The sequence below is a fragment of the Chlorocebus sabaeus genome, chromosome 24 (assembly GCF_047675955.1).
Source record: "Chlorocebus sabaeus isolate Y175 chromosome 24, mChlSab1.0.hap1, whole genome shotgun sequence".
NCBI lineage: Eukaryota > Metazoa > Chordata > Mammalia > Primates > Cercopithecidae > Chlorocebus > Chlorocebus sabaeus.
In genome coordinates this window covers 52,403,750-52,426,964 of record NC_132927.1, presented here as the reverse complement: position 1 = coordinate 52,426,964, position 23,215 = coordinate 52,403,750, and the positions used below count along the sequence as shown (strand labels likewise).

At 44.1% G+C, this 23,215-nt stretch overlaps 1 protein-coding gene across 1 annotated transcript in view; it reads right to left on the bottom strand.

Moving 5' to 3' along the window:
* Positions 1-23,215, bottom strand: part of IFT43 (intraflagellar transport 43) — a 97,994-nt gene that overhangs the window by 8,498 nt on the left and 66,281 nt on the right. Inside the window, exons 4-5 of the mRNA XM_007987353.3 lie at positions 15,462-15,494; positions 14,761-14,807 (exon numbers count right to left, since the gene is read on the bottom strand). Coding sequence (XP_007985544.1) covers positions 14,761-14,807; positions 15,462-15,494 — 80 coding nt within the window. The remainder of the gene's footprint in view (positions 1-14,760; positions 14,808-15,461; positions 15,495-23,215) is intronic.

Here is a 23,215-nt window from a genome sequence, read left to right as displayed (position 1 = left end):
TCATCCTCTTCGTGTTACACTGAGAAAAACAAGACAAACTACACTGCTTTTATTCTAAATCCTTAGGTTTTGTATTTTTCCTTATATATATTTATTAAAAAAATGCTCCTTTGATCGGTGCCACTCGTGACACCCCCACATACAGAATGCTTCTGAGCGGCTCCCTCTGCGCAAGGCCACTGCTGGTGACAGCCAGCTGGTTTTGATCACAGCCACTCGGAATCGAATTTTCATAAGACAGATGAGGAGTCTTACTGCTGCTCACTCTCTTATCAGATGAGAAACAGAGGGGGAGGGGGAGAACGGGTCCTGAGGGAGCAGCGCAACAATCAAGGGCGGCGGGGCTCTTTCTCTGTCCCTCCGCTGCTGCAATTTTCAAAGGAGTTCGCCTCGGGCACTTTTAAATGATGGTGTCTCAATTCTGTAATCATCTTTCAAGAGCTTTCTCTTAAAGGGTCTTTTAGGTAAACCTAGTCCGTCAACCACACTTGTGGACTCAGGAATCACATTGGTGTCCTCCTGCGTGTGTATATAGACAAGTACACACACAGAGAGATGTGTGCACATGTGTGCACACACACTGGACATCTCTGAATGTTCAGAAAACTGACAGAACCTAAAGCACAAAAGGAAGATGCGTCACTTGGCCATGAAGTTTGCCTCTTGCAAGGGTCAGAGGATTCCCTATTACCTCTTCCCCAGATTTCTGCCCTATGTAGGTTTTGCTGCCTCAAGTCCTCCTTTAGAAACTTATCTCATGTGTGATGTGTCAGAAGGAAAAGACTTCTCCAACTGAGGGCCAAGTGACATCCTAAGTCCAACCTCAGATGCACAAACATGCTTGTCCCTTCCCATCTCACCTAGGCAACAGCTAGCTGCCAGCCTTCAAACAGAGAAATGAACCACAGCCTTCTATTCAGGAGAGCACAGACAGTCACCAGTCATCCCAGGCCACAACCTGCTGTGTTCTGGGTTACAAAGACTACTGGGAGCAATTCTACAACTACACCTATCTTTTTCTTTCCATCGCAGAGAACATGGTGCCTTTTCTTTATATAGTTCCTGTCACTGGAAACAGACACCCTAGAATACTGAGCCTCTCTTTTTTTTCGGGTCAAATAAAAATCAAAGCAGTCTAAGATCTCCCTGGGCAGTGGTCCTCATCAATCTAAGGCCGCTCTCCTGCTCGCATCCTCATTCACCCGCTCCTGTCACAACTGTGTGGAGGTGGAGAAGTGCTCATGCCTCTTCCTGAAAGCTGAAACGCCATGTACAGTTACCTCTGGGACAATCACACAAAACTAAATGGGATTGGCTTTGTCCTATCCTGATCCTGTCTTCTGTATTAAACGAGGACAGAATCCAAGGAGGTATAGCATACAAATCCTGATCTTGATAATGATTTCGGGGAGATTTAACTCTCTTTTACTTTTGTCAGTGCTCAATGCTGGATGATTTGCTATTAATCACAATCCCCCTAACAGACTATAGCATGACAGAATGCTGACAGAGCTTTCTCTGTGTTCCTGGAGGAAAGTTAATACAACCTGCTTCGTTTAAAACATGCACGCGTGCACATCACAAGACTTCCGTTTTCATTCTTCACATTCTACCTCTTCAGATGCATGCAAGCAAGCTGCTCACATAACAAGGAAAATGGAACCCCAGAGATATTACTACTGTCAACTGTGTTTTGAGCAGGGATGTTTGTGATGGTATGTTCGGGAAGTCTTGTGTGACCAAGACATTTCAGGGCACAATTAGGGACTCTGGCCTAGCCCTGCCCAATGCCACAGGAGGTCTGATCAAGACTCATGGCCCAGTGGTGCTCTGTGGAATTTCAGTTCTCACCAAACCTCTCCAACTCTCCAATACTCACACTGCAATCTGTACAAGCCCAGTGAAACTCCTCCAGCCCTAAAATAGGTTCTCGCCTCTGAAGGATTTAGCACAGGCACTCTTGAACTCATCATGTAAAAGTAATCTCCATGGATTTGACGGAAAAAAAGACAGGAATAGTCAAACCTGAAGATTCTGCTTCATGTCACGAGAGCTTTAAAGACCTGGTCTCTTGTGCTTGTCTCTATCCAGCCCAGGCCCTGCTGTAGACAAGACTTGACAATGATAGGAGCAACAGAACTGAGGACATGGCCAAGAAGTAAAGCTGAGGATCAGGATGGGGGAGCCAATGTGCAACAGGCGGCTGGAAAATGGGTGGAGACAGGCCTCCTCCATAAGTAGGGCTGTGAGCAGGGGGGTTAGGAGACACAAAGACCACGTCCGAGTCCCAGCGCCACCACTTTCCAGCTGTGGTATGCTGGAGCAGCTCGCACCGGCCCCAAAGAGCCACTTGCTAAATTCTCAGGAATTTTGCCTGCAGGTTGTCAAACAGAAACATCATTAAAGATGAAATTATACATTCTTATAACTAAGTAGATTATATTAAAAAGAAAGGTAATAAATATTCGAAACTCACCACTTCTTGAATTTTACTACATGTTCCTATTATCTGTGCTCTTGAGGCTATGCGTGCCTATTGTGTACCTGTACAGAGGAATTAAAGACTGTGTGATGGTGCCGCTGCCCATCTCTTCCCACCTTCCCACCCAGGAATCAGTGATGTCATGCTGGGAGCTGGAAATCAATCATGGTGGGAGTATTTACACAGACTTGGCACACACTACCAATCAGGACCTCTCCCCGCACCTGGAGAGCACATCACTGCTTATTAGCCACGTGACCTCGATGAGTTTTTTAACTTCACAAAGTTTGGTTTCCTCCTCTGTAAGACGGTGATAATCACTGTGTCTCCTCTTAGAAGTATGAGGATTAACTGAAGTATGGCAGGTAGAGCAGTCGGCATAATGCCTGGCTCATGGTAAACACAAACATTAATTACCAATATTATTTCCCAAAAGAATGATTTTTCAAATTTCTTACTCAATATCTTGTAAACAGACCAACATCTAACAAAGCACTGAGACAAAAGAGAGGGCAGCTTAGTCCTTCGACCAGTAAGCACCAATCCACCTCACCCGGTCCCCGTTCCCCCTATGGATGTGGAGTTCCTACATGTGCATGTGTTAGGAAAGGTTAGGGAGACTGAGAAAGACCTTAATGTCTAGTCCTAGTAACTCTGAACTTAGGAAAACAAATCGAGTTTAAGGAGTGTTATTTGATAAAACATCAGAAGTAGTGTGTTAGGTCATTTTTGCATTGCTATAAAAAAATACTTGAAACTGGGTAATTTGTAAAGAAAAGAGGTTTAATTGGCTCATGGTTCTACAGGCTGGGTAGGAAACATAGTGGCCTCTACTTCTGGGGAGACCTCAGGAAGCTTCCAATCATGGCAGAAAGTGAAGGGGGAGCAGACATGTCACATGGAGAAAGCAAGAGCAAGAGGGAGGGGTGGGGAGGCACCACACACTTAAACAACCCGAACTCACTCACTAGCATGAGGACAGTGCCAAGGGGATGGTGCCAAACCATTCATGTGAAAGCCAGCCCCATAATCCAGTCACCTCCCACCAGGCCCCACCTCCAATACTGGGGATTACAATTCAACTTGAGATTTGGGCAGGGACACATACCCAAATGATATCAAGTAGTTACAATCATTTTTTTAAAATTAGGGAGGCCAAGGAACCAGGTTTAAGAACCACCTAGGAAGTCTCATATGCTATATGAAGCCTAAGGAAGCAATGCCAACATAATGAAATGTTCTTACTAAGTGAGAGTGGAGTTGAAGCATCAGGGTTTCCACTGATCAGTTCTTAAAGAGTTCTTTCTACTTCTCTCTGTGACAAAGCTGTTTCGGCTCAGAGTGACTCTGCTGTTTGAAGAAGAAGGGATGAAGGACATGGTGAAAAAATTAAGCAAAAAATGAGAGAGTCCAAAAGAGAGTTAGAAAGCCCAGAGACAGATGAACGGGAAGAGGCAGAGACAGTGGGATGACAGTCCTCTACAGATAGCATTTTTCTAATTCCATTGACAGTCTAGCATCTCACATCTCTTCCAGCCTTATTGCCTGGCTGTGTTCAGCCACTTTTACCTGTTTTCCCTGTTGACATGGATGGAAAATTGAGCAATTACCCTTAAACTCAGTACTTTCAGATCATCCAGATAGCTACACTTGCAGAATTAAGTCTTCAGTCATCCCTGGCTAGAAGTGGCTCAACGCAGCTTGTCCTTTAGGAATTAAACACTTTTTGGTTAGCCAGAAGGATTTATTATTCCTAAGGTTTTGAGGTATTCAATTCTGCCAAAACTGGACCTGAGGATGCAAAGGAGCACGGCCCTCTCCAGTGGGGGCGAGGCATGCCCAGGTTCCCAAGAGGGAGCTACAACTCCACTCAGTCTTGGGCTCTGCTAAAGGGCAATGGTTAAACCTAAGACTGAGTCCTTTCCTTATGCTCCTGTTTTCAGAGACTTTCTACTGCTTAAGGACATATTTTGGAGCTCACAAATTCTTTTGTAACTTGAATTTAGCTCTGAGATGAACTTTTGAAAGTTGAGTCCATATCTAATTGCATATTCAGAGGTTATTCCACCTGAACGTTCTTCATCTTTTTTAAAAGATAATTTCTTTGCTCCTGTCAGTGTGCCTCTTAATGCCCATGTTCAGTCTCACTTTCTATCCAGACTTGACTTCCTGAGAATTGAGTTGTAGAGCTGGAAGAGACTATGAAGGCCTGGAAGAGGTTAGAGAGGGGACATAACTTTGCACTTGCTGTCTCCTCTCCTCTCCTCTCTAGGAGTCTCCTCCCTGGCCCCTGACTTCACACCCTCCTTCTCTGACAACTCTACTCTGCCCTCAAGTTGAAGTTTAAAAGTCATTTCTCCAGCGTGGCTTTCCCTCATCCCCCAGTCCAAATCAAGTCTCCACTCCCTTGGTGCTGTCCTCGAGACAGTGAACGAGTTATGGTTGTTTAAAAGTACGTGGCGCCTCCCCTCCCCCTCTCTCTTGCTCCTGCTTTCGCCACATGACATGCCTGCTCCCCCTTTGCCTTCTGCCGTGAGTGGAAGCTTCCTGAGGGCTCCCCAGAAGCAGATGATGCTGTGCTTCCTGTACAGCCTGCAGAACCATGAGCCAGTTGAGCATCTTTCTCTTTACAAATTGCCCAGTCTCAGGTATTTCTCTCACAGCACCTAGTGCACTCGTTCTTCAGGGGACTCAGTTGCAGTTTGTCCTTTCTTATTTTGCTGTGTGACTATTTGTTTAAGCCCTGTTTTCCTGAATAGATTGTAAACTGGATGAGGGCAAGGACAATGAAGTTCAGATCCTCATCGCATCCCCATGCTTAGCCCCATGCATCACAATCACACTCAGAAATATTCAACAAGGGGTTGTACATGAACGAATAAATAAATGAACTCATGACTTGCCCAAAGTCACTTGTAGAGACTGAGTTCAAGCCTACTCCAGGTCTGATGTTCTTTCTCTAACACCATACAACTTTCCATGACAGAAGAAGTCTAAAGGCCTTAGGGCAAGCTGGTAAACTTGATTCCAAGAGCAAGAATGGATGATTATGCCACAGAAGGATGGTCATCTCAGTAAGACAGAGCAGTTTTGCCATCCTACAATTTGGGGACCGTGAGATCATTTGGGACTCTGGCTGTCCATCATTCTCTAGCTATTTTCCAGAATCATGAATCCCCCGTTCCCTGAAGCATTGTGTCAGCTATAGTTGTGGGTAATTCCACCTAGAATCAGCAAATCAGGTGAGTGGCAATCTTCATAACTTAATCAAAGGCAGTCTATGTGGGAAGGATGAGTATCTATAGTTGGGAAAGGACCAGAATCAAGACCTATCTCTGCAGAATCAGCTTCTCTTCTGGGTACTATGAATTCCTTATTCGTTCTCCATGTGGAGTCTCTTACGCCAGACATCTTTCCTTGGAAGGCCTTTTGCATTCTTCTCTAGCTGGTCAACTCTTTCTTTTCTTTTCCTTTTTTTTTTTTTTTTTTTTTTTTTTGAGACGAGTCTTGCTCTGTTGCCCAGGCTGGAATGCAGTGGCACGGTCTCGGCTCACTGCAAGTTCCAACCCCCAGGTTCACGCCATTCCCCTCCCTCAGCCTCTCAAGTAGCTGGGACTACAGGCACCCGTCATGCCAGGCTAATTTTTTTGTATTTTTAGTAGAGACGGGGTTTCACCACGTTAGCCAGGATGGTCTCGATCTCCTGACCTCGTGATCTGCCCGTCTCGGCCTCCTAAAGTGCTGGGATTACAGGCATGAGCCATGGTACCGGCCTAGCTAGTCAAATCTTATCCATCCTTCAGGACCCAGCACACACTCTTCCTTTCTCCTGAAGTGCTCTCAGCCCTCAGGGACCGGTTCCTCTTCTAAACTCATGGACATTAGTAATGTAAACCACGAACACAGGAATGACCATTTGCTGCCTTTGCTACCCACTCACCTGTTGTCTTAGCTATGGAACTTTCGCAGTGCCTTTTACCTTTTATGCCTTGTCCCCCCAAAAAAGTTTTGTGCTCCTTCAGAGCAGTGACCTCACAAGGTCTGGTGAAGGATTTGCAAATCAGCTCCTAAAGGTCTAATCCAACTTGCAGATACATTTTGTTCTGTTTATAAAGTGTTTTTAAAAATTATTTCTGTCATTTTTAAAAACATGAAATCAAAAACTTTTAAGCTATACCAGCCATCTCCTCTCTGGGTTCACCACAGGCCCCACCATCCTTTATTTCACACTTTTCTGTTTCACGGGTTTACATTATTTGCCTGGCTTCTAGCGGAGTCTGAGCTGGTAGCCTGGTCATGGTTTGCAAATAGTCCCCATGTAGTACCTTCTTGTTAAGCAATAGATCCCAAAGCCACCTCTGATGTCACTCACTCTCCATTTCTCATTCCGAAAACACACCTAATCTTCAAAGCTCCTTTTTTCTTCTTTTTTGTTTTGAGACGGAGTCTCACTCTGTCTCCCAGGCTGGAGTGCAGTGGTGAGTGCAGTAGTGTAACCTCGGCTCACTGCAAACTCCACCTCCCGGGTTCAAGTGATTTTCCTGCCTCAGCCTCCCGAGTAGCTTGGATTACAGGCGTGCACCACCACACAAGACTAATTTTTTAAATTTTTAGTAGAGACAAGATTTCACCATGTTGGCCAGGTTGGTCTCAAACTCCTGACCTCAGGTGATCCACCCACCTCAGCCTCCCAAAGTGCTGAGATTACAGGTGTGAGCCACGGTACCTGGCCTCTCTTCTATTTTTCTCTTCTCTCTTCTAGAAAGGCTAAAGTATGAATGGATGGAGAAAATGCTTGTCTTCCATCCCTAGGCATCAGAGGTCTGGAAGAGAGCATGCATCTTCCCAAGGAAAGAATAAGCAACACATACCACGGATGAAGCAAGGGAGGCTGAATGTTGAGAAATATACATAGAGAGAGACATGTCTCCTGAAAGTTATCTATAAAAGACTGAAAGGAAGAGAAGGAAGGGCATTTCCTTACTGGATCAGAAGCTCCTGAAGGGCAAGGACTGTCTCATTCATCATTAACTCTTGCATCTAGAGCAATACAGGCCACAGGAGGCATTTGATGAAAGGCTGCTGGCTTTCCTCAATAAAATCTAATCTCCAAGGCTGGTGGTGAAAGGAGACTGTCTACTGGGAAGGGGCCCTGACCTTGGATCCCCATGTCTATTCTCTAATATTCACACCTCATCCTTTGGAACTGGTCACCAATCACGTGTCCCTACAAGTGTAAGAAAGTGATCAGCCCCTTCCTAAGTGACAGCGTTCCTTGCACAGACCACCTCAAAGAGCCTGGATGTGATTTTATTAGGAACCACTATGTTTCCTTACAGGTGCCCAAAGATCTGCTTAATGTCATTGCTGAATGGACATCCATGGATGATTCAGGGAAATCATTCCGGAGTTTTCCCACCCACTGGATATTCTAAGTTCAAAGGAGCAGCCTTCACTAGCCAACCAAGTAATTCTCTGAGCAAAGATAATTCTAGAAACTAGTTATATGTAACATATGATTTCTACTGCATAATGGATTCTAAACATTCATATACAGTGAAATGGACTAAGTCAAGTGTGAAGTGTAACATATGAACTGATTTTCCATTAAAGGACTCAAGCATAACTGCATGGAAAACAGATTTATGTTGGAGAAGAGGCATCCCTCCTGGAGGGTAAAAGCAGGAGTGCTCTCTGACAAGAAAGGGTTTCATGCTTCAAACCTCCAGGGCCAAAATAAAGGCCAAATTGCAAATTTCACATATCAAGTTTATGAAGGAGGAAAAAACACTAGATGTATTCTTCAAAATAGGTATCTTTCTTCTTTCCTTCCTTAATGAAATTTTATTAAGCAGCCCATCAATCATTCTAGGCACTCTATTTACAAATCTGGAAGCTGACATGAATATACCTACCTGTGGAAGGAGACGCCAGTGTATCTGAGAGTTGTACCATTTGTTAGAGCCTGTAGGCTAAGAACAAGAGCCCTGAGGTCAAGATCCATATTCAAACCATGGTGCTGCCATTTATTAGTTGTGTGACCCTAGGTAAGGTTTCCTTTCTTTCCCTTAGTCTGCTTTAAAATGGGGTTAATGAGCTGGGCACAGTGGCATATGCCTGTAGTCTAGCACTGTGGGAAACTGAGGTGGGAGGACTGCTTGAGCCCAGGAGTTTGAGGCCAGCCTGGGCAACATAGATCCCATCTCTTAAAAAGTTTTAAAATAAATAATAAATAAAATGAGGATAGTAAATAATCCAAATGCCTATCAACAACTGAACATACTGTGGTATGTCCATACAATGGAATACTATTCAGCAATGAAAAAACATAGGCTAATGATGTATGCAACAGCTTAGATGAATCTCAAAATCATTACACCAAGTGAAAAAAAAAGCCAGATGCAAAAGAGTAAATATTTATGCTTCCATTTATATAAAATTCTAGAAACTGCAAGCTACTCTATAGCATGAACAACACATCAGTAGTTGTCTGAGGCCAAGGGAGAGAGAGGAAGGATGGACTGGAAGGTGCATGGAGGAACTTCTAGGGGATGGGAATGTTCTGTCTTGTGGCAGGGGTTTCACAAGTATATACATCCGTGAAAACCTAAATGGTACACTTTAATAAGGATATTGTTTATTGTATATAAATCACGCCTTAGTAAAGTCAATTTTTCAAAACTTTCCTACTGATTTGTTTTAAGGAGAAAATGTAGCCGGCATATGGTAAGTGTTTGGTAGTAAACGATGATAACGGTGATGTTGGTGGACACTGGGGCATGACAGCAGAGTGTCCTGGAAGTCAGAGGACCAGAGTTTCTCTCTCTGAGTCCTGTTATTTTATATGATAATCTCTACACTTCATTTTCTTAACATGACAAAGAACAGGTCTGGACAAGATGTCCTAGAGTTCCTTAAAGGTGCAACAACTTGATCCTAAAGTGATGATGCCCCAATGGCGGCCAGTACAACTTTCTAATTCCATGTATTTATAACAGGTGTAAACTTCAGCGCTCAGAGGATTCTGCTATAACATTTAGCAGTTACTCCTTGAAATTTAGTATTTCCATGATGAAAAAAGTAGAGAAAGTAGAATTTCAGAAGTCCTTTCAAGGGAGTTGGGAACAGGTTCAAGGTAGGGTGGAGAACAGCCTGCAGAAGAGTACAAGTCCAGATGATTCTAAGGATTATCAATTTGTTTTCTTGTGTTTCCATTTAGAAGTTTCTGCCAAAGAACTCTAAAATCCTTTTTCCTGAGTTTAATGCTTTCTTACTTAAAACACAAGTCTCTTGGTGCTTTGAACAAATACAAAACATGAGCAACTGGGGACTGAAACTGTCCAAAGAAGACGTCCTGCAGGAAACAACTTGCCCTATACTCACTTCTACACACCTTTAAGACGGGCCAGATCCCCACACTACAAATAACCAGCCTTCATTACCACTCTTCCTCATGCCGGTTCAAACCAAAGGCTCTAGAATCGTTGCTCTATCATTACAATTTCCATGCACACTGCTCCTTCACCACCTACCGGCTTTGCTCATGTCTGGCAGACACTCTGCCTCCTTCTGTCCTTGGGTATATCCTCTTGGATGGTCACCTTACTGTCCTATGTAACCAATGGCTGAAGAAGCAGTCTGCAAGGACAGACAGATCGCAAGTGTGGCCAGCAGCCACCAATCTCTGAGCTGACAATTTAGCACTGGCAAAAGACATCTTAGGTACATATCTGGGAAAACAGACTCTGAGAACAGAAATGCAAGATCTCATATTTAATATAGTCATTGAGAATTATTAGTGGGTGGAGAAGTCTAAAAGGAAGTTAGTAGGTAGTGCTAAGGACAAAGATCCGTCATGAAGAGATACTGGAAAGCAAAGAAAAAGGCTGGAGAAAAATGAGAGTATGGTCTTACTAAATCTTAGAGTGTGGAGTGTTCTTGACCTCTAATAATGACTCTTCCACCTTCACCGCCCCCCAATCCCTGCTCGGAATGACATGAGGCAGAAGTACTTTTTCACAGGACTCCTGCCCTCACTGGTCCTCAGTCCCTACAGAGTTGTCAAATATTCATGTGGGGAGCTTACTTAAATTCATGCAGATTCCCCAGCTCTAGCTTCTGATTAGTGCACGGCCTGGGATTATACATTTTAGCCACCATCCCAGAATATTTCATAGATGTTCTTTTTGATCCTTTCCCTAGTCTTGTGATTATCAGACAATTACCTAAGTTTTATAGACTGATTTCTCTTTGTATGCAGTCACATACAAAGGTGTTCCGAACAAAAGGCTTTAAGACTCCATTTCCAACCATGAGAGAGTATGTGGTACTAGACTTGCCCTTTTGCCACAAAAAACTAGAAAACTGGAGGAAAAATACATGGTACTACTGTTTCCAGACACTGGCTAATAAGCAGCCTAAGACTCTGATTCCTGAGAGCAGGAAAACAGATGAAGTAAGCCCTAGTTCACTAGAAGTCATTCCTGGACTTTGGCACAGTGTGGGGAAGCCCCACACGTAGCATGAAGGTCTCATGGAGTTGAAGGGAGACTGAAGTTTAGTGGGGCTTAAGTGGCTGGAATTTTAGAAGCAAAGTCTGAAAAACTGGGGAACTATGGAGAGGAAAAGCTCCAGAAGTCCAGACCGACTGGATACTAAGCTGTGTCTCTGTGAGGTGAAACTCCACAAGCCTGAGCAGACTTGAGCACAACCTCCTTGACTTAGAGGGGGTTACGCATTATGATATTTCAGATGAGATCTGGCGCATTCAGGCTGGTATGGATGCAGGTTGCATTATGATACTTCAATTACTACTGAAAAGGTTGAGCTGAACAATCTCCAGCACTTATACAGAACTGGAGGAGGCTCAGCTCCACTCAGCTAGAGTACAGAGATCTTATTGAACAACCAGGCATCAGTGTTTAGGGCTAACTCTAGACCTGCCCTAATGAAGCTTTGAAACAATTCTCAAAATGCTCAAATTGATTTAAGAAAATACATTAACTGCTTACCAAAACAAATATAGATGTTCCACAATTTACAATGGTTTGACTTAATGCATTTTCTTTCTTTTTTTTTTCTTTTTTTTTTTGAGATGGGGTCTCACTCTATTGCCAAGGCTGGAGTGCAACCTCTGCCTCACTGCAACCTCCACCTCCCAGGTTCAAGTGATTTTCCTGCCTCAGCCTCCCGAGCAGCTGGGATTACAGGTGCCCGCCACCACCCCCAGCTAATTTTAGTAGCGATGGGGTTTCGCCATGTTGGGCAGGCTGGCCTCGAACTCCTGACCCCAGGTGATCCACCCGCCTCGGCCTCCCAAAGTGCTGGGATTACAGGCATGAGCCACCGCGCCTGACTGACTTAACGCATTTTCAACTTTATGATGGTGCAAAAGCAACACATGTTCAGTGCGGTCCTTGACCTGAGAGGGGATTATGGATTAAATTATTTTGATTTATGTTAATATTTTCAACTCACAATGGGTTTATCCAGACTGTAAGTTGAAGAGTGTCTGTATGTCAGTCTTGAAAGGAAGACAAGATTGAGTCTCAACATAATGATATTCACAATGTCCAGCATCCAATCAAAACCTATGAATCATGTAAAGAAGCAGAAAAATATGACTTGTAACCAGAAGAAAAATCAGTTATAGAAACAGGCTCAGAAAAGACAGATACATGGAATTAGCAGCAAAAGAACATGAAAAGAGCTAGTACAGGCTGAGTATCCCTAATCTGAGAATCTAAAATGCTCTAAAATCCAAAACTTTTTGAGCACTGACATGATGCCCAAAGGAAATGTACACTGGAACATTTCAGATTTTGGATTTTGGAATTTGGGATGCTCAACTAGATAAGCATAATGCAAATATGCCACAATCTGAAAAAAATCTGAAATCCGAAACCTTTCTGGTCCTAAGCATTTTGGATAAGGGATACTCAGTCTATATAAAGGTTATTATCAAGGATGAAAGAAAACGTACACAGAATGAGAAGATTAATGGAAGATACATAAAAGGGGACCAAATGGAGCTTCTAGAACTGAAAAAAGTAGGTGAAATAACAATTCACTAGATGGGCTTAACAGCAGACCAGACACTGTAGAAGACAAGATCAGTTACATAGCAATAGAAATGATCCAAGCTGAAGCACTGAGGAAAAAAGTAGACTGAAAACAAAAAACACCAAGCCTCAGTGACCTGTGGAGACAATTGTGTGGACATGCAAACTTGTAATTAGAAGGAGTAGGAGGGAAGAAAAATATATTTAAAGAAATATTGGCTAACATTTTCTGAATCTGATGAAAACCATAAATCCACAGACTCAAGACGTTCAAGTAGGATAAACACAAAGAAAACCACACCAAGGCACATCATGACCAAATTGCTGAAAATAACTGATAATGGAGAAGAAATCTTAAAAGCAGATGGGGGAAAGATATATTACATACAGGGGAACAAAGATAAGAATAACGACTGTCTTCTCATCAGAAACAATGTAGGCCAGGCGAGGTGGCTCACGCCTATTACAGGCGGGTGGATCACTTGAGGTCAGGAGCTTGAGACCAGCCTGGCCAACATGGTGAAACTCTGTCTCTACTAAAAATACAAAAATTAGCCGGGTGTGGTGGCACGCAACTGTAGTCCCAGCTACTCAGGAGGCTGAGGCAGGAGAATTACTTAAACACGGGAGGTGGAGGTTGCAGTGGGCCAAAATCATAGCACTGCACTCCAGCCTAGATGATGGAGTGAGATCCTGTCTCAAAAAAAAAAAGAAAGAAAACAGAGGGGAGGGGAGGGGAGAGGAAGAAAAGGAAAGAAGGAAGGAAGGAAGGGAGGGAGGAAGGGAAGGAGGGAACAAAGAAAGCCAAAGACAATAAAATAACTATTTAAAAAGCTAAAAAAAGAAAATTGTCAGCCTAGAATTCCATGTCTGGTAAAAAGTTGAGGGTGACATTTTCAGACAAATAACGCAGACAGAATTTCTTGCCAGGTGACCTGTTCTACAAAATCATGATAAAGTTTTTCAGGCTGAAGGAAACCGATACCAGATAGAAACTAGGATCTACACAAACAAACAAGGAGTGTGAAAATTATAAATAAGTGTGTCTAAAAAAAAAAAAAAGGCTTTGACAATTTGGGGCCGGGCGCTGTGGCTCATGGTTGTAATCCCAGCACTTTGGGAGGCCGATGTGGGAGGATCACTTGAGATCAGGTGTTAGAGACCAGCCTGGCCAACATAGTGAAACCTCATCTCTACTAAAAATACAAAAAATTAGCTGGGAGTGGTGGCATGCACCTGCAACCCCAGTTACTCAGGAGGCTGAGGCAGAAGAATCACTTGAACCTGGGAGGCGGAGGTTGCAGTGAGCCGAGATTGCACCACTGCACTCCAGCCTGGCAACAGAGCGAGACTCTGTCTCAAAAAATAATAATAACAACAATAATAATAATAATAATAATAATTTGGATCCCCTGCATAATCTCCTCCCTAGAAGGCTTCATTTTAGAGACACACACAAACCTCATCTTTTCTCCTGATATTTGAACACAGGCTTCCACTGTGCCACAGCCACTTGCCTTGTTAGTACTGTTTTCCCTGAATTTATATAGCTAGTCATTAACTAACTACTGGAGGTGCAAAGATAAAGAACATGTGTTATCTGCCATCAAGAAGCTTAGAGGTCTGGTGAGAAAACAATCAAGGCAACAAAGAGTTAAAGCACAATACCTCCTAACTGTACTCAAATCCTGGCTCTACTCACTTAGCAACTCTGTGACCTTGGGCAACTTACTTAACCTTTCCATGCCTTGGTTTCCATAACTGTAAAATGGGGATAATAGTAGTACTATGGGGTTGTGGTGAGAGAAAATGCTTTAACATGTGTAAACTGGCAGGACAGTGCTTGGGATATAGTCAACACCTAGTAAGTATTAGCCATGTTATTACAATGTTGGTTTGCCAAGGAGGTTAGAGGAGCATGGAGAAAGAACATCTGGTCAGAGAGGGAGTGGGATGGGAAGAGAAGACGTTTCAGGGGAGGTGATGCTTTGGCTGACCTTTGGAAGGATAAGCAGGGTTAGCAGATAAGGAAGGGAGAGATACTCCGGGTAGAGGCGGCAGCAGTCAACAAGGCATGGAGATGTGCGTCAGCGTGCGTCAGGAGACCACTGCAAATGTCTTCAGGAATGCTGCCGTCAACAGTGCCTCAGCTGTAGCCCAGGAAATGTTCTGGGGCCTCTCTAGAAGACCTTTTGACTTCCTTCAAGGGCTTCTTACCTCCTCCATAATCTGATCCATTCAGGCTCTGCGGTCTGAGGCGAAAACTGCCCCCCAAAAAAGAAGAAAAGGAGAGCAGAAAATGAGTTTCAAACACAGAAAGGAACATCCCAAATGTTGATTGCATCCTTTCTTTCTTCTAGATGAAAATGTCCCTGGACCTGCTTTTCTCTGTCAACTTGGTCAAACCTAATTAGGCCACTGGGTGTGCCGTGTGTGGCTGCACAGGCTGTGCAATGCACTGTTCCAGAGGACGGCATCACAAACGCTATGACATGAATGCTCCTTCCACCCCCAGGAGTGGGACACTGGGGGCGCTACCTTCACAGCCACCTTTATCTAGAAAACTTCCTTCTTTTCTGATATAAGTCTTATGAGAAGGCAAGGCTTAGAAGCTGGTATTGCTTCTGCCCATCTATATCAATAATGCAGAAGGCATGGGCCAGTCCCCTGATACCTGGACGTATAATTCTAAAAACCACACAGTGGGAGACAGGAAATGGGCATCAATGAAAGGGTCCAGACCTTCAGTTGAGGAAGCGGGATTAACCAAACCTTGGATTCAGCAGGCAAAAATAATTCTAGCCCCAGACTTCTAACACTGTGTTCAACATAGGTGGAACAGGTCATGACCACCAAGACCACACTGTTGACCAAGATCAACATAGGATACCATAAGAATAAGAATACTGGAAACGTACTCTTCTATTTCTTCAGAAGCCTTCCTCCTAAACCTGAAAAAAAAAAAAAAAAAAGACAAGGTTTTTAAGAGCCCACTAGTCTGATGCACCAGGGTAGTATCTTGAGGAAGGTTTCAAAAGTGGAAGAAAATTAGTATATCTCAAGTGCTTTATCTGTCTGCAGTTCTCTTTAGAGACAAGCCCCACAGCCAGCATGAGAGAACCAAAGATGCTGTAGTGCCTTCTTACAGCTTTATATCAGCCTCACTCCAAATTGAATTGTTGAGAGTTTAAGTGCAGGTTGAGCGAGTGGCTTAAAATTCAAATAGATACAGATGATTCAGTGCCCTCTTTTTTTTCAGCAATAAACTGACTGGTTTATAGAGTGCTTTCTTAGGACTGAGACCCTGGGTCTTATTTGATGCTATTAGCTGTCAGCACTTGCAGCTTCCAATGAGCAAAAAGGGATGCCCTCGCCTCACAGTTCAGGCTTCAGGCTTTGGAACTGCTTTTCTGTGCCCTTCACACGAAGGACGAGAGGACCTTCTGAGTGATGGTGGGTGAGTAGTGCCAGGGCCTGGCTGACACACGCGTACCTACGGTTCTCACATGTTCTCACATGTCAGTGTGCATAAGAACCATCCACCGAGCCTGTTAGATATGCAGATTGGTGGGCCTAGCAGGGAGAGTTCTGAATCAGCTGGTCTGGGTGGGTTGTGGGGAGCCCAGGAATATGCATTTTAAAATTCTAATCTAAGTGTGTCACTACTCACACTCTGAGAAACACTGATCTGAAGTTTTCTAATAAGACTGGCGAAATGTTGATGATTATTAAAGTTGAACATTGGGTACATGGCGATTACATTTTTGTATATCGGAAAACTTCCACAATTCTGTTATTGTGGATTTTTTGTTTGTTTGTTTTAAATGAGTTATCTTAAGTCAGAAATCTAGCACCACAATGAGCAACAGCAAAGGATGGCAAATGGCCTGGAGGCAGGATGTAGACCTTGACAGGGTGGGCCACCAGCCTCGCCAGTAAGAACTGGTTTCTTGGAGCCAACTAGCAATTCCTGCAAAACGCAAATAACTCCCCCTGCCAAAAGCAGAATCCTACATTCTTTTTTTTTTTTTTTTTTTTGTCAATTAAAAAATAAAAATTTCAGCCAGGCACAATTGCTCATGCCTGTAATCCTAATACTTTGGGAGGCCAAAGCAGGTGGATCATTTGAGGTCAGGAGTTCGAGACCAGCCTGGTCAACATGGTGAAACTCCATCTCTACTAAAAATACAAAAATTAGCTGGGTATGGTGGTGGGTGCCTGTAATCCCAGCTACTCAGAGGCTGAGACAGGAGAATCACTTGAACACGGAAGGTGGAGATTGTGGTGAGCCAAGATCACGCCATTTCACTCCAGCCTGGTGACAGAGTGAGACTCCGTCTCAAAAAAAAAAAAAAATTAATAATATAAAATTAAAAAATTAAAAATTATTTTTAAAAGTCTGTCAAAGTTTAAATAGACTGCTTTCCATGGAATTTACTCTATCAACTGTACTATTTTTAAAAAGAAAGAATGACGGCTGAAGTGAGGTGGGAGAACGGGTAGGTCAAGCTGGAAGAACAGGGTATAACAACTCTAAGGGAATCTCCCCCAGGCTGCAGTTTCTGACCCTTAAAGAGAGACAAAGGAGACTCAGCAATGAGGGTTAGGAGGGCATAGGGGAACAGAATGGGTAGTGGGAGGCACCACGGGGAAACCACTGCAGGGTGCCCAGGGCATCCCCAGCCTGGTGTTGCTGGAGGCTATAGACTTCCAACGCCTGTTCTAAGTCAACGGAATCCTAAAGGAAGAGCACCCAGTAGCCACCAAAGCCACCTTCTGTCTGTGTGGGAGGATAGAAGCTGTCTTCCTAGTTCACGCCGTTCCCGAGGACCAATGCCTCTAATTGTCCTCATGAAGTAAAACTCTATACCCCCACTGTCCGAATGACACAGCTAATGTCACCAAGGGTAGAAGTGCTTGGATGAAAACAGGGATAAGAAGAATCCTGGGATTAAAGAGGCTACGAAGAAAGGCTGACGCCTTTGTTGTGTACATAAGAGACATATTCGTCTCCAATTACCCTCAGGAGTTATGACCGAATCGTTCCTTCCCTACACAATGTGCGGTGGCAAAACCAGCCGTGATTCTGTCTGAAGGAAACAATAATGATAATGCTAATCTTTGGGGGGAGGCTGAATAATTGCCATTTATCCACTCAACATCCAAAAGGGGGATGAGTTTAATATTCAGCTTAATTGCTGCTGAGCCCACATCCTGCTCTCTCTCGCTCTAGGGGGAGCCCAAGGACTCTCCCGACAGAGGAAGGAGAAAAATCAAATGGAGTCCTCAAGGACGGGCAGCAGGGATGCCCTCAGGTGGCGTCTTCTCTCTCATTCTCTCTCTCTCACTCTCTGCTAGAAATAACAGGTTCTGGGAGTGCACTGAGTGGGATGGTGCACCCTGCCTCTGATCTGGGTCACAGATGGAACACTGGCCATTTCCCAGCCTTACCTAGCCTGTAGATGAGTTTGGTCTCAACTACACTGCTATCTGTTTATTTTTTGTTTTGTTCTGTTGTAATGTAAATTCATTGCCAAAATGGGGAGATTTTGTATACAAATCCAAATTTCTGAACTCTAACTTTTTAGTTTAACTTTTCGGCCTGGCAATACTGGATGTGCAGTGGATGAACCTGAGCTCCCCCGACCCCACGTTGCTCCCAGACACTGGGGGTCCAGAACTAGTCTTCAATTATGTCATCTACGCTGTTGGATTTCCAATAGGAGTGAGGAGGCTGGCAAAGTGCGTCCTGTAGCTATGCAGCTATCAAATGTGAGGAGGCAAAAAGACAAAGTGGGGAGCGTGTTTTAGGAAAACTGGCAGAGTACATTTCTTTATAGAAATGCGAATATGCAAATAATCTGTGTATGTATCTCAGGAATATGACTGAAGGTGCCATTCTGAAATAAAGCCCCACTTCACAGATTTACTTTATCTGCCTGGTCCTCAAAGGCACCTCAGGGTAGTGTAGCAACAAGGAGCCCGGCAAAAGACACAGAATCTAGCACCATGTTTTTTAAACTTCAGGTCATGACCCACTACTGAGCCATGAAACCAGTTTCGTGGCTCACCACCAGCATTCCTTTCCTTTTAAAATTTTTCTTTCATCTTTCTTTTTTAATAGCACAGAAAACACCGTATGCTGAAAATAGTAAGGATAGGTATTACATAAACGTTTTGTTTCCTGTTTTATGTGTACCCATACCCAATCATGAAGTATATTTTTAATTAATTTACTTTTTTTTTTTTTTCTTTAGAGACAGGGTCTCATTCTGTGGCCCAGAGTGGAGTGCAGTGTTGGGATCATGGCTCACTGCAGCCTCAAACTCCTGGGCTCATGTTATCCTCCCACCTCTACAAGTGCGTGCCACTGTCCCTGGCTAATTTTTTTTTCTATTTTTTTGTAGAAACAGGGTCTCACTATGTTGTCCAGGTTGTTCTTAAACTCCTGACCTCAAGCAATTCTCCTGCTTTTGCCTCCCAAAGCACTGGGATTCAGGCATGGGTCACTGTGCTCAGCCCTGAGTGTATTTTTAAACTACTGGTGACAGGTTAAAAACAAACAAGCAAGCAAACAAATGAGAACCTAAAACACAGTAGTCTACCACAGTCCACAGGGTAGGTAATCAGAGAAGAATCTGATACGGAAGGTCTGCCTCCCAGACTGTGTGGGGACAGAGGCTGAGGTAAAGAATTATGGGTTCTGGAGCACCTCTTCACAGACACTTCATTCCCAACTTCTGAGGAAACTGAGGCTGTCGATGAGGCTTGTGTGGCCTGGTCCCAGCCCCCTGGCAGGCTGTCTGCAGAGCTGAGATCAGCATAGCCTTGGGCTGCTGGTTTATTTCTGCACTCAGGGCCCCCGTGCCTTTTTCCTCAAAAGTGGCTGTTAGAAATTTGGGGAACCTGGCAAATCATAATAATTCCAGCAAGATCACCTCACACAGAGCACTTTTCAATCCTCTTCAAAGACATTCACATCTACAAACACTACCTCGGCTGAGTTCTGGAGAAGAGGAAAAGCAGGTTTCAGCAGAACAATTTTAAACACAGAGAGGGACGCTGGGCACTGCGGCTGTGGGCTTCACCCAAATCACAGAGCTAGTTAGTGATGAGGCTGAAACTAGAATCCATGTCTCCTGACTTTCACCCTAGATTCCAAACACTTTGCCTCAAGCCTTTTCAAAGGAAGATACCAGTTGATTATCTAATATCCCTAAGGCACCCAGACATCTGCTTGGACTTACTATGTAGACGGTCCCTTCTTGATTTTCTCTCCTAATGGAAGGCACGATATGGTATAGACAGCGAATTGGAAGCTGGAGAGAATCTTTTAAATTAGTCGTTCTTCAACAGTGGTGCACAAGAGTCACCCCCGGAAGCTTTTTCAGTGTACATGGGCTGGGCTTACTCCTCATCCCTCTGAGGTAGTAACTTCTAGAAATGGGACCTAGTCACGTAGATGAGACTCCTTGCCCTAAGCTTTGAGACATTCAGCTGAATACTCCAGTTGCTAAGCAGCAAAACTGAAACTTATTTGCCTTCTCCTCCTGAGTTGCCTACTTTCTTCTAACAGAAGTGTTAATGAACATGGACTTGACCTAAATGATGCGAGGAGGAAGAAATAGCAAGGGGCCTGAATGGTCCACTAGGTGAAGTCTCTGTTCCTGAGTGATCCCGAAATTCACGCCCGAGTCCGTGGTGTTCATGAAAACTAAGCGGGTGTTCACCACCACACCAGGCCCAGAGCAATCTAGATCCGATTAGAGATGCTTGTTCAATATTCAAAACGTAATACATAGAGGTTGCTGAACCAGCACTTTGGAAAGTTAATTAAATGCCAGGTTTCTTTTTAAGAGCTACTCCATCACTCACTGATTGCTTTGGCCATTTCGCAGAATGAAGTTTTAACCCGGGACAGTGACAGCAAACGTTCTCTGTCACCTCCGCCTTGTGGAGCAGGGTGAGGGAGGAAAGACACACCAGCTCCCCCTCCCCACATCACAGCGGGCTGATGGCCCTTTCCAAATTGCCTACAACGCTCAGCCACGAAGCTGCCAAGGACTCAGAAGCTTGGCTTCTCAGGTAGAGGATGTGAAGGTGAAGGGGGTTGTCTTGCTGTTGTGACCTGCATTTAAAGCCCAGTTCTCAGCTCCACACTCACCCAGTCCCTTCCTGGTCTTCATCCCAGCTTCTCTCTGACCCACACTGAGCCTCTCCTGCCTGGCTCAACACACCCACTGTCAACTCTCAGGGGAAAGAAAGCCCAGTTCCAGGCCCCGGCCCACCCTTCCTTTATGCTGCCCCTTCCCCCACAAACCTGCCCTAAGAAGGATGACGACGACTGACGACAACAGTCAATATCTACCCAGCTTGTTAGGCACCAGCCACTGTCATTATATTATTTATAATACTATTATACAATTATATAATCACATACATCCTATACAGTATACATTATCTTATTTCAGTATCATAGTACCTTGTTTTATTCTCTCTGTTTTACAGGTGAGGAGCTCAGAGAGGTAAGTAACTTGCCTAAGGTCACCTACCTAGAAAGTGGTAGGGCCAGAATGCAAGCAGAGTGTCTGACTCCAAAGCTCAGTTCCCAGCCCTTACACCATGGAGACATGCAGGCATTTCTACAGCATGGGAAATGCTCCTCTGCTTCAAATCCAACTAATATTTTCAGGACAGGGACATCCTTTCAACTTATAGTACGGCTGTAGCTTTGTCATTCCTGATGATCTGGTAGTTAATTTTGGCTTCATTGTTCTGTGATTTGTCATATTTACAATGCAACAGTGTGCATCATAGCAAAAAGAAATCCTGTCTAGCTAAGTCACTTTTATTTCCATATTCCTCCCTTTTTGAATTTCTTTTGCTCAAATGTAATCCCTTTCTTTGGCATTTTGGAGCCCACACTGACACTCAATGGTGTGATTTGGGCAGCTGAGCACAAGGTGGATTCCAGTGGCACATCCGTGACTTCAGCCACGTGGGACCACAGCGGCATCTTGGATCCTCATAGTTTTATTCCTGCCTGCGGGGTCTGTCTCCTCCCTGCTGCATCAGGGGGCCTGATCTGGCCATCATGATCAAGTGGGACTAGCAGGTAGTTATGACCCCCGACTGCAGGGACCCCATGAACTTCTGGGGAAGAGACCATGAAACAACCTGGATTTTCTTCACCAGAGAGAAGAGGCCTTAACTGCTGCTACATGGGTTATGTGCTGAAGGGTAAAAGGCAGCCCTAATGTAGACATCATCTCAGTTAAAATGTTTCTCTCGAGTTTAATGGAATACTGCAGAGATCTAAATGGAGATAAAGTACCACGGCTCAGAGAACAGCCAGGATGCTATCTTTATGCAGCATGACAATGTTCAGTGGTTAATTAGACACCGTTAACCTATTTTAGCAGGGGACATAACCGGGATAAATGGGGGGAAGTGTCCTTGAAGTCTCTTAATATCCACAGCACATACTAGACCCTAGACCCACCTCCCTGCTGCAAGGCAGAACAGGCTTAAAATAGACCCAAGTGCCAAGCACCTGGAGCCTTGTCTGTGCCCGGGGAAGGCCCTATGTGAGTCCATCCCTCACGGATCACTCTGACCTGGGGAGGAATGTGAAGGGTTTGGATGAATGGTTCTGACTATAACTTGTTGCAGGTGAGAGAAACGCCAAAGCCATAGGAAGGCACCTGCATGGTTCCATTTCAAAAGAGAAGAAACTGCAGCCAGGGCTCAAATGCATGAAGAAAAACTGGCCAGGGGAAGAGCAGGAAAGAGATACCAACTACATTGATGCCAAAGCTACTTTATGTTTTTAAAATGTCAAGTTAAAATTTCCTCCTCTGGAAAGAAAACATCAAAATGCCATTTTCTTGCAAGGTTTTCTACCCTCATTATTTTTAAATGTCCAAGAAAAATCTCACAGCTGCCTCCAAATCTCATTGAGGTAAATTTTACCAAGGCATGAGAGAGAGAAGGCAATATTCCCGGATCATCTAATGTCACCAGCAAATCCAGAACCAAGGCTCTACTTTATAAATGTGTGAACTGCCAAATGAGCCTTTGCAGTGAAAACCCAAATGTGAGGAAAGGAGAAATCTGCCATTGTCATCTTGGCTACACTGCTCATTCAATCCCAAGCAGTACACTGGATAATTGGGGTCCCTCTGCTCTAAGCTGCCCCCACACCTGCAATACTCATTAAAAGCTAGATATTTCTCATAAACTGAAGTTTTCCTTGTCCAATAGATTTCTCCTCATTTAAATCTCCCCTGAAAGCTGAAGTCACCACCCCCTTTCCCCTCAGTTCCTAGTTCTTGCCACTCATGTGTTTAGCATCCACTATATGCCGGTAGGTACCGTATTTTCTTCCTTCTTTTGAAAACAGGCAGGTGTTCCCTAACACCCAAATTTTGGCACTCTGAGGTTTTAGGTCACGCTAGATGATATTTAGTTCCTGCCAGCACAGTTCATCACTAAGATGTCTGGTAGAGAGAGAAAAACTCATGCCCATGTCCTGTCTATAGACTGCCAAGGCCTAGTGAATCACAATGCGATTCCTGGGAGAAGGTTGCCCCCTGCTGGTTAGGTTAAATATGACAGCTTTGTTTCGCTTCAAACTAAATGTATGAAAAAAGGTTGAAATACACAGAAACGC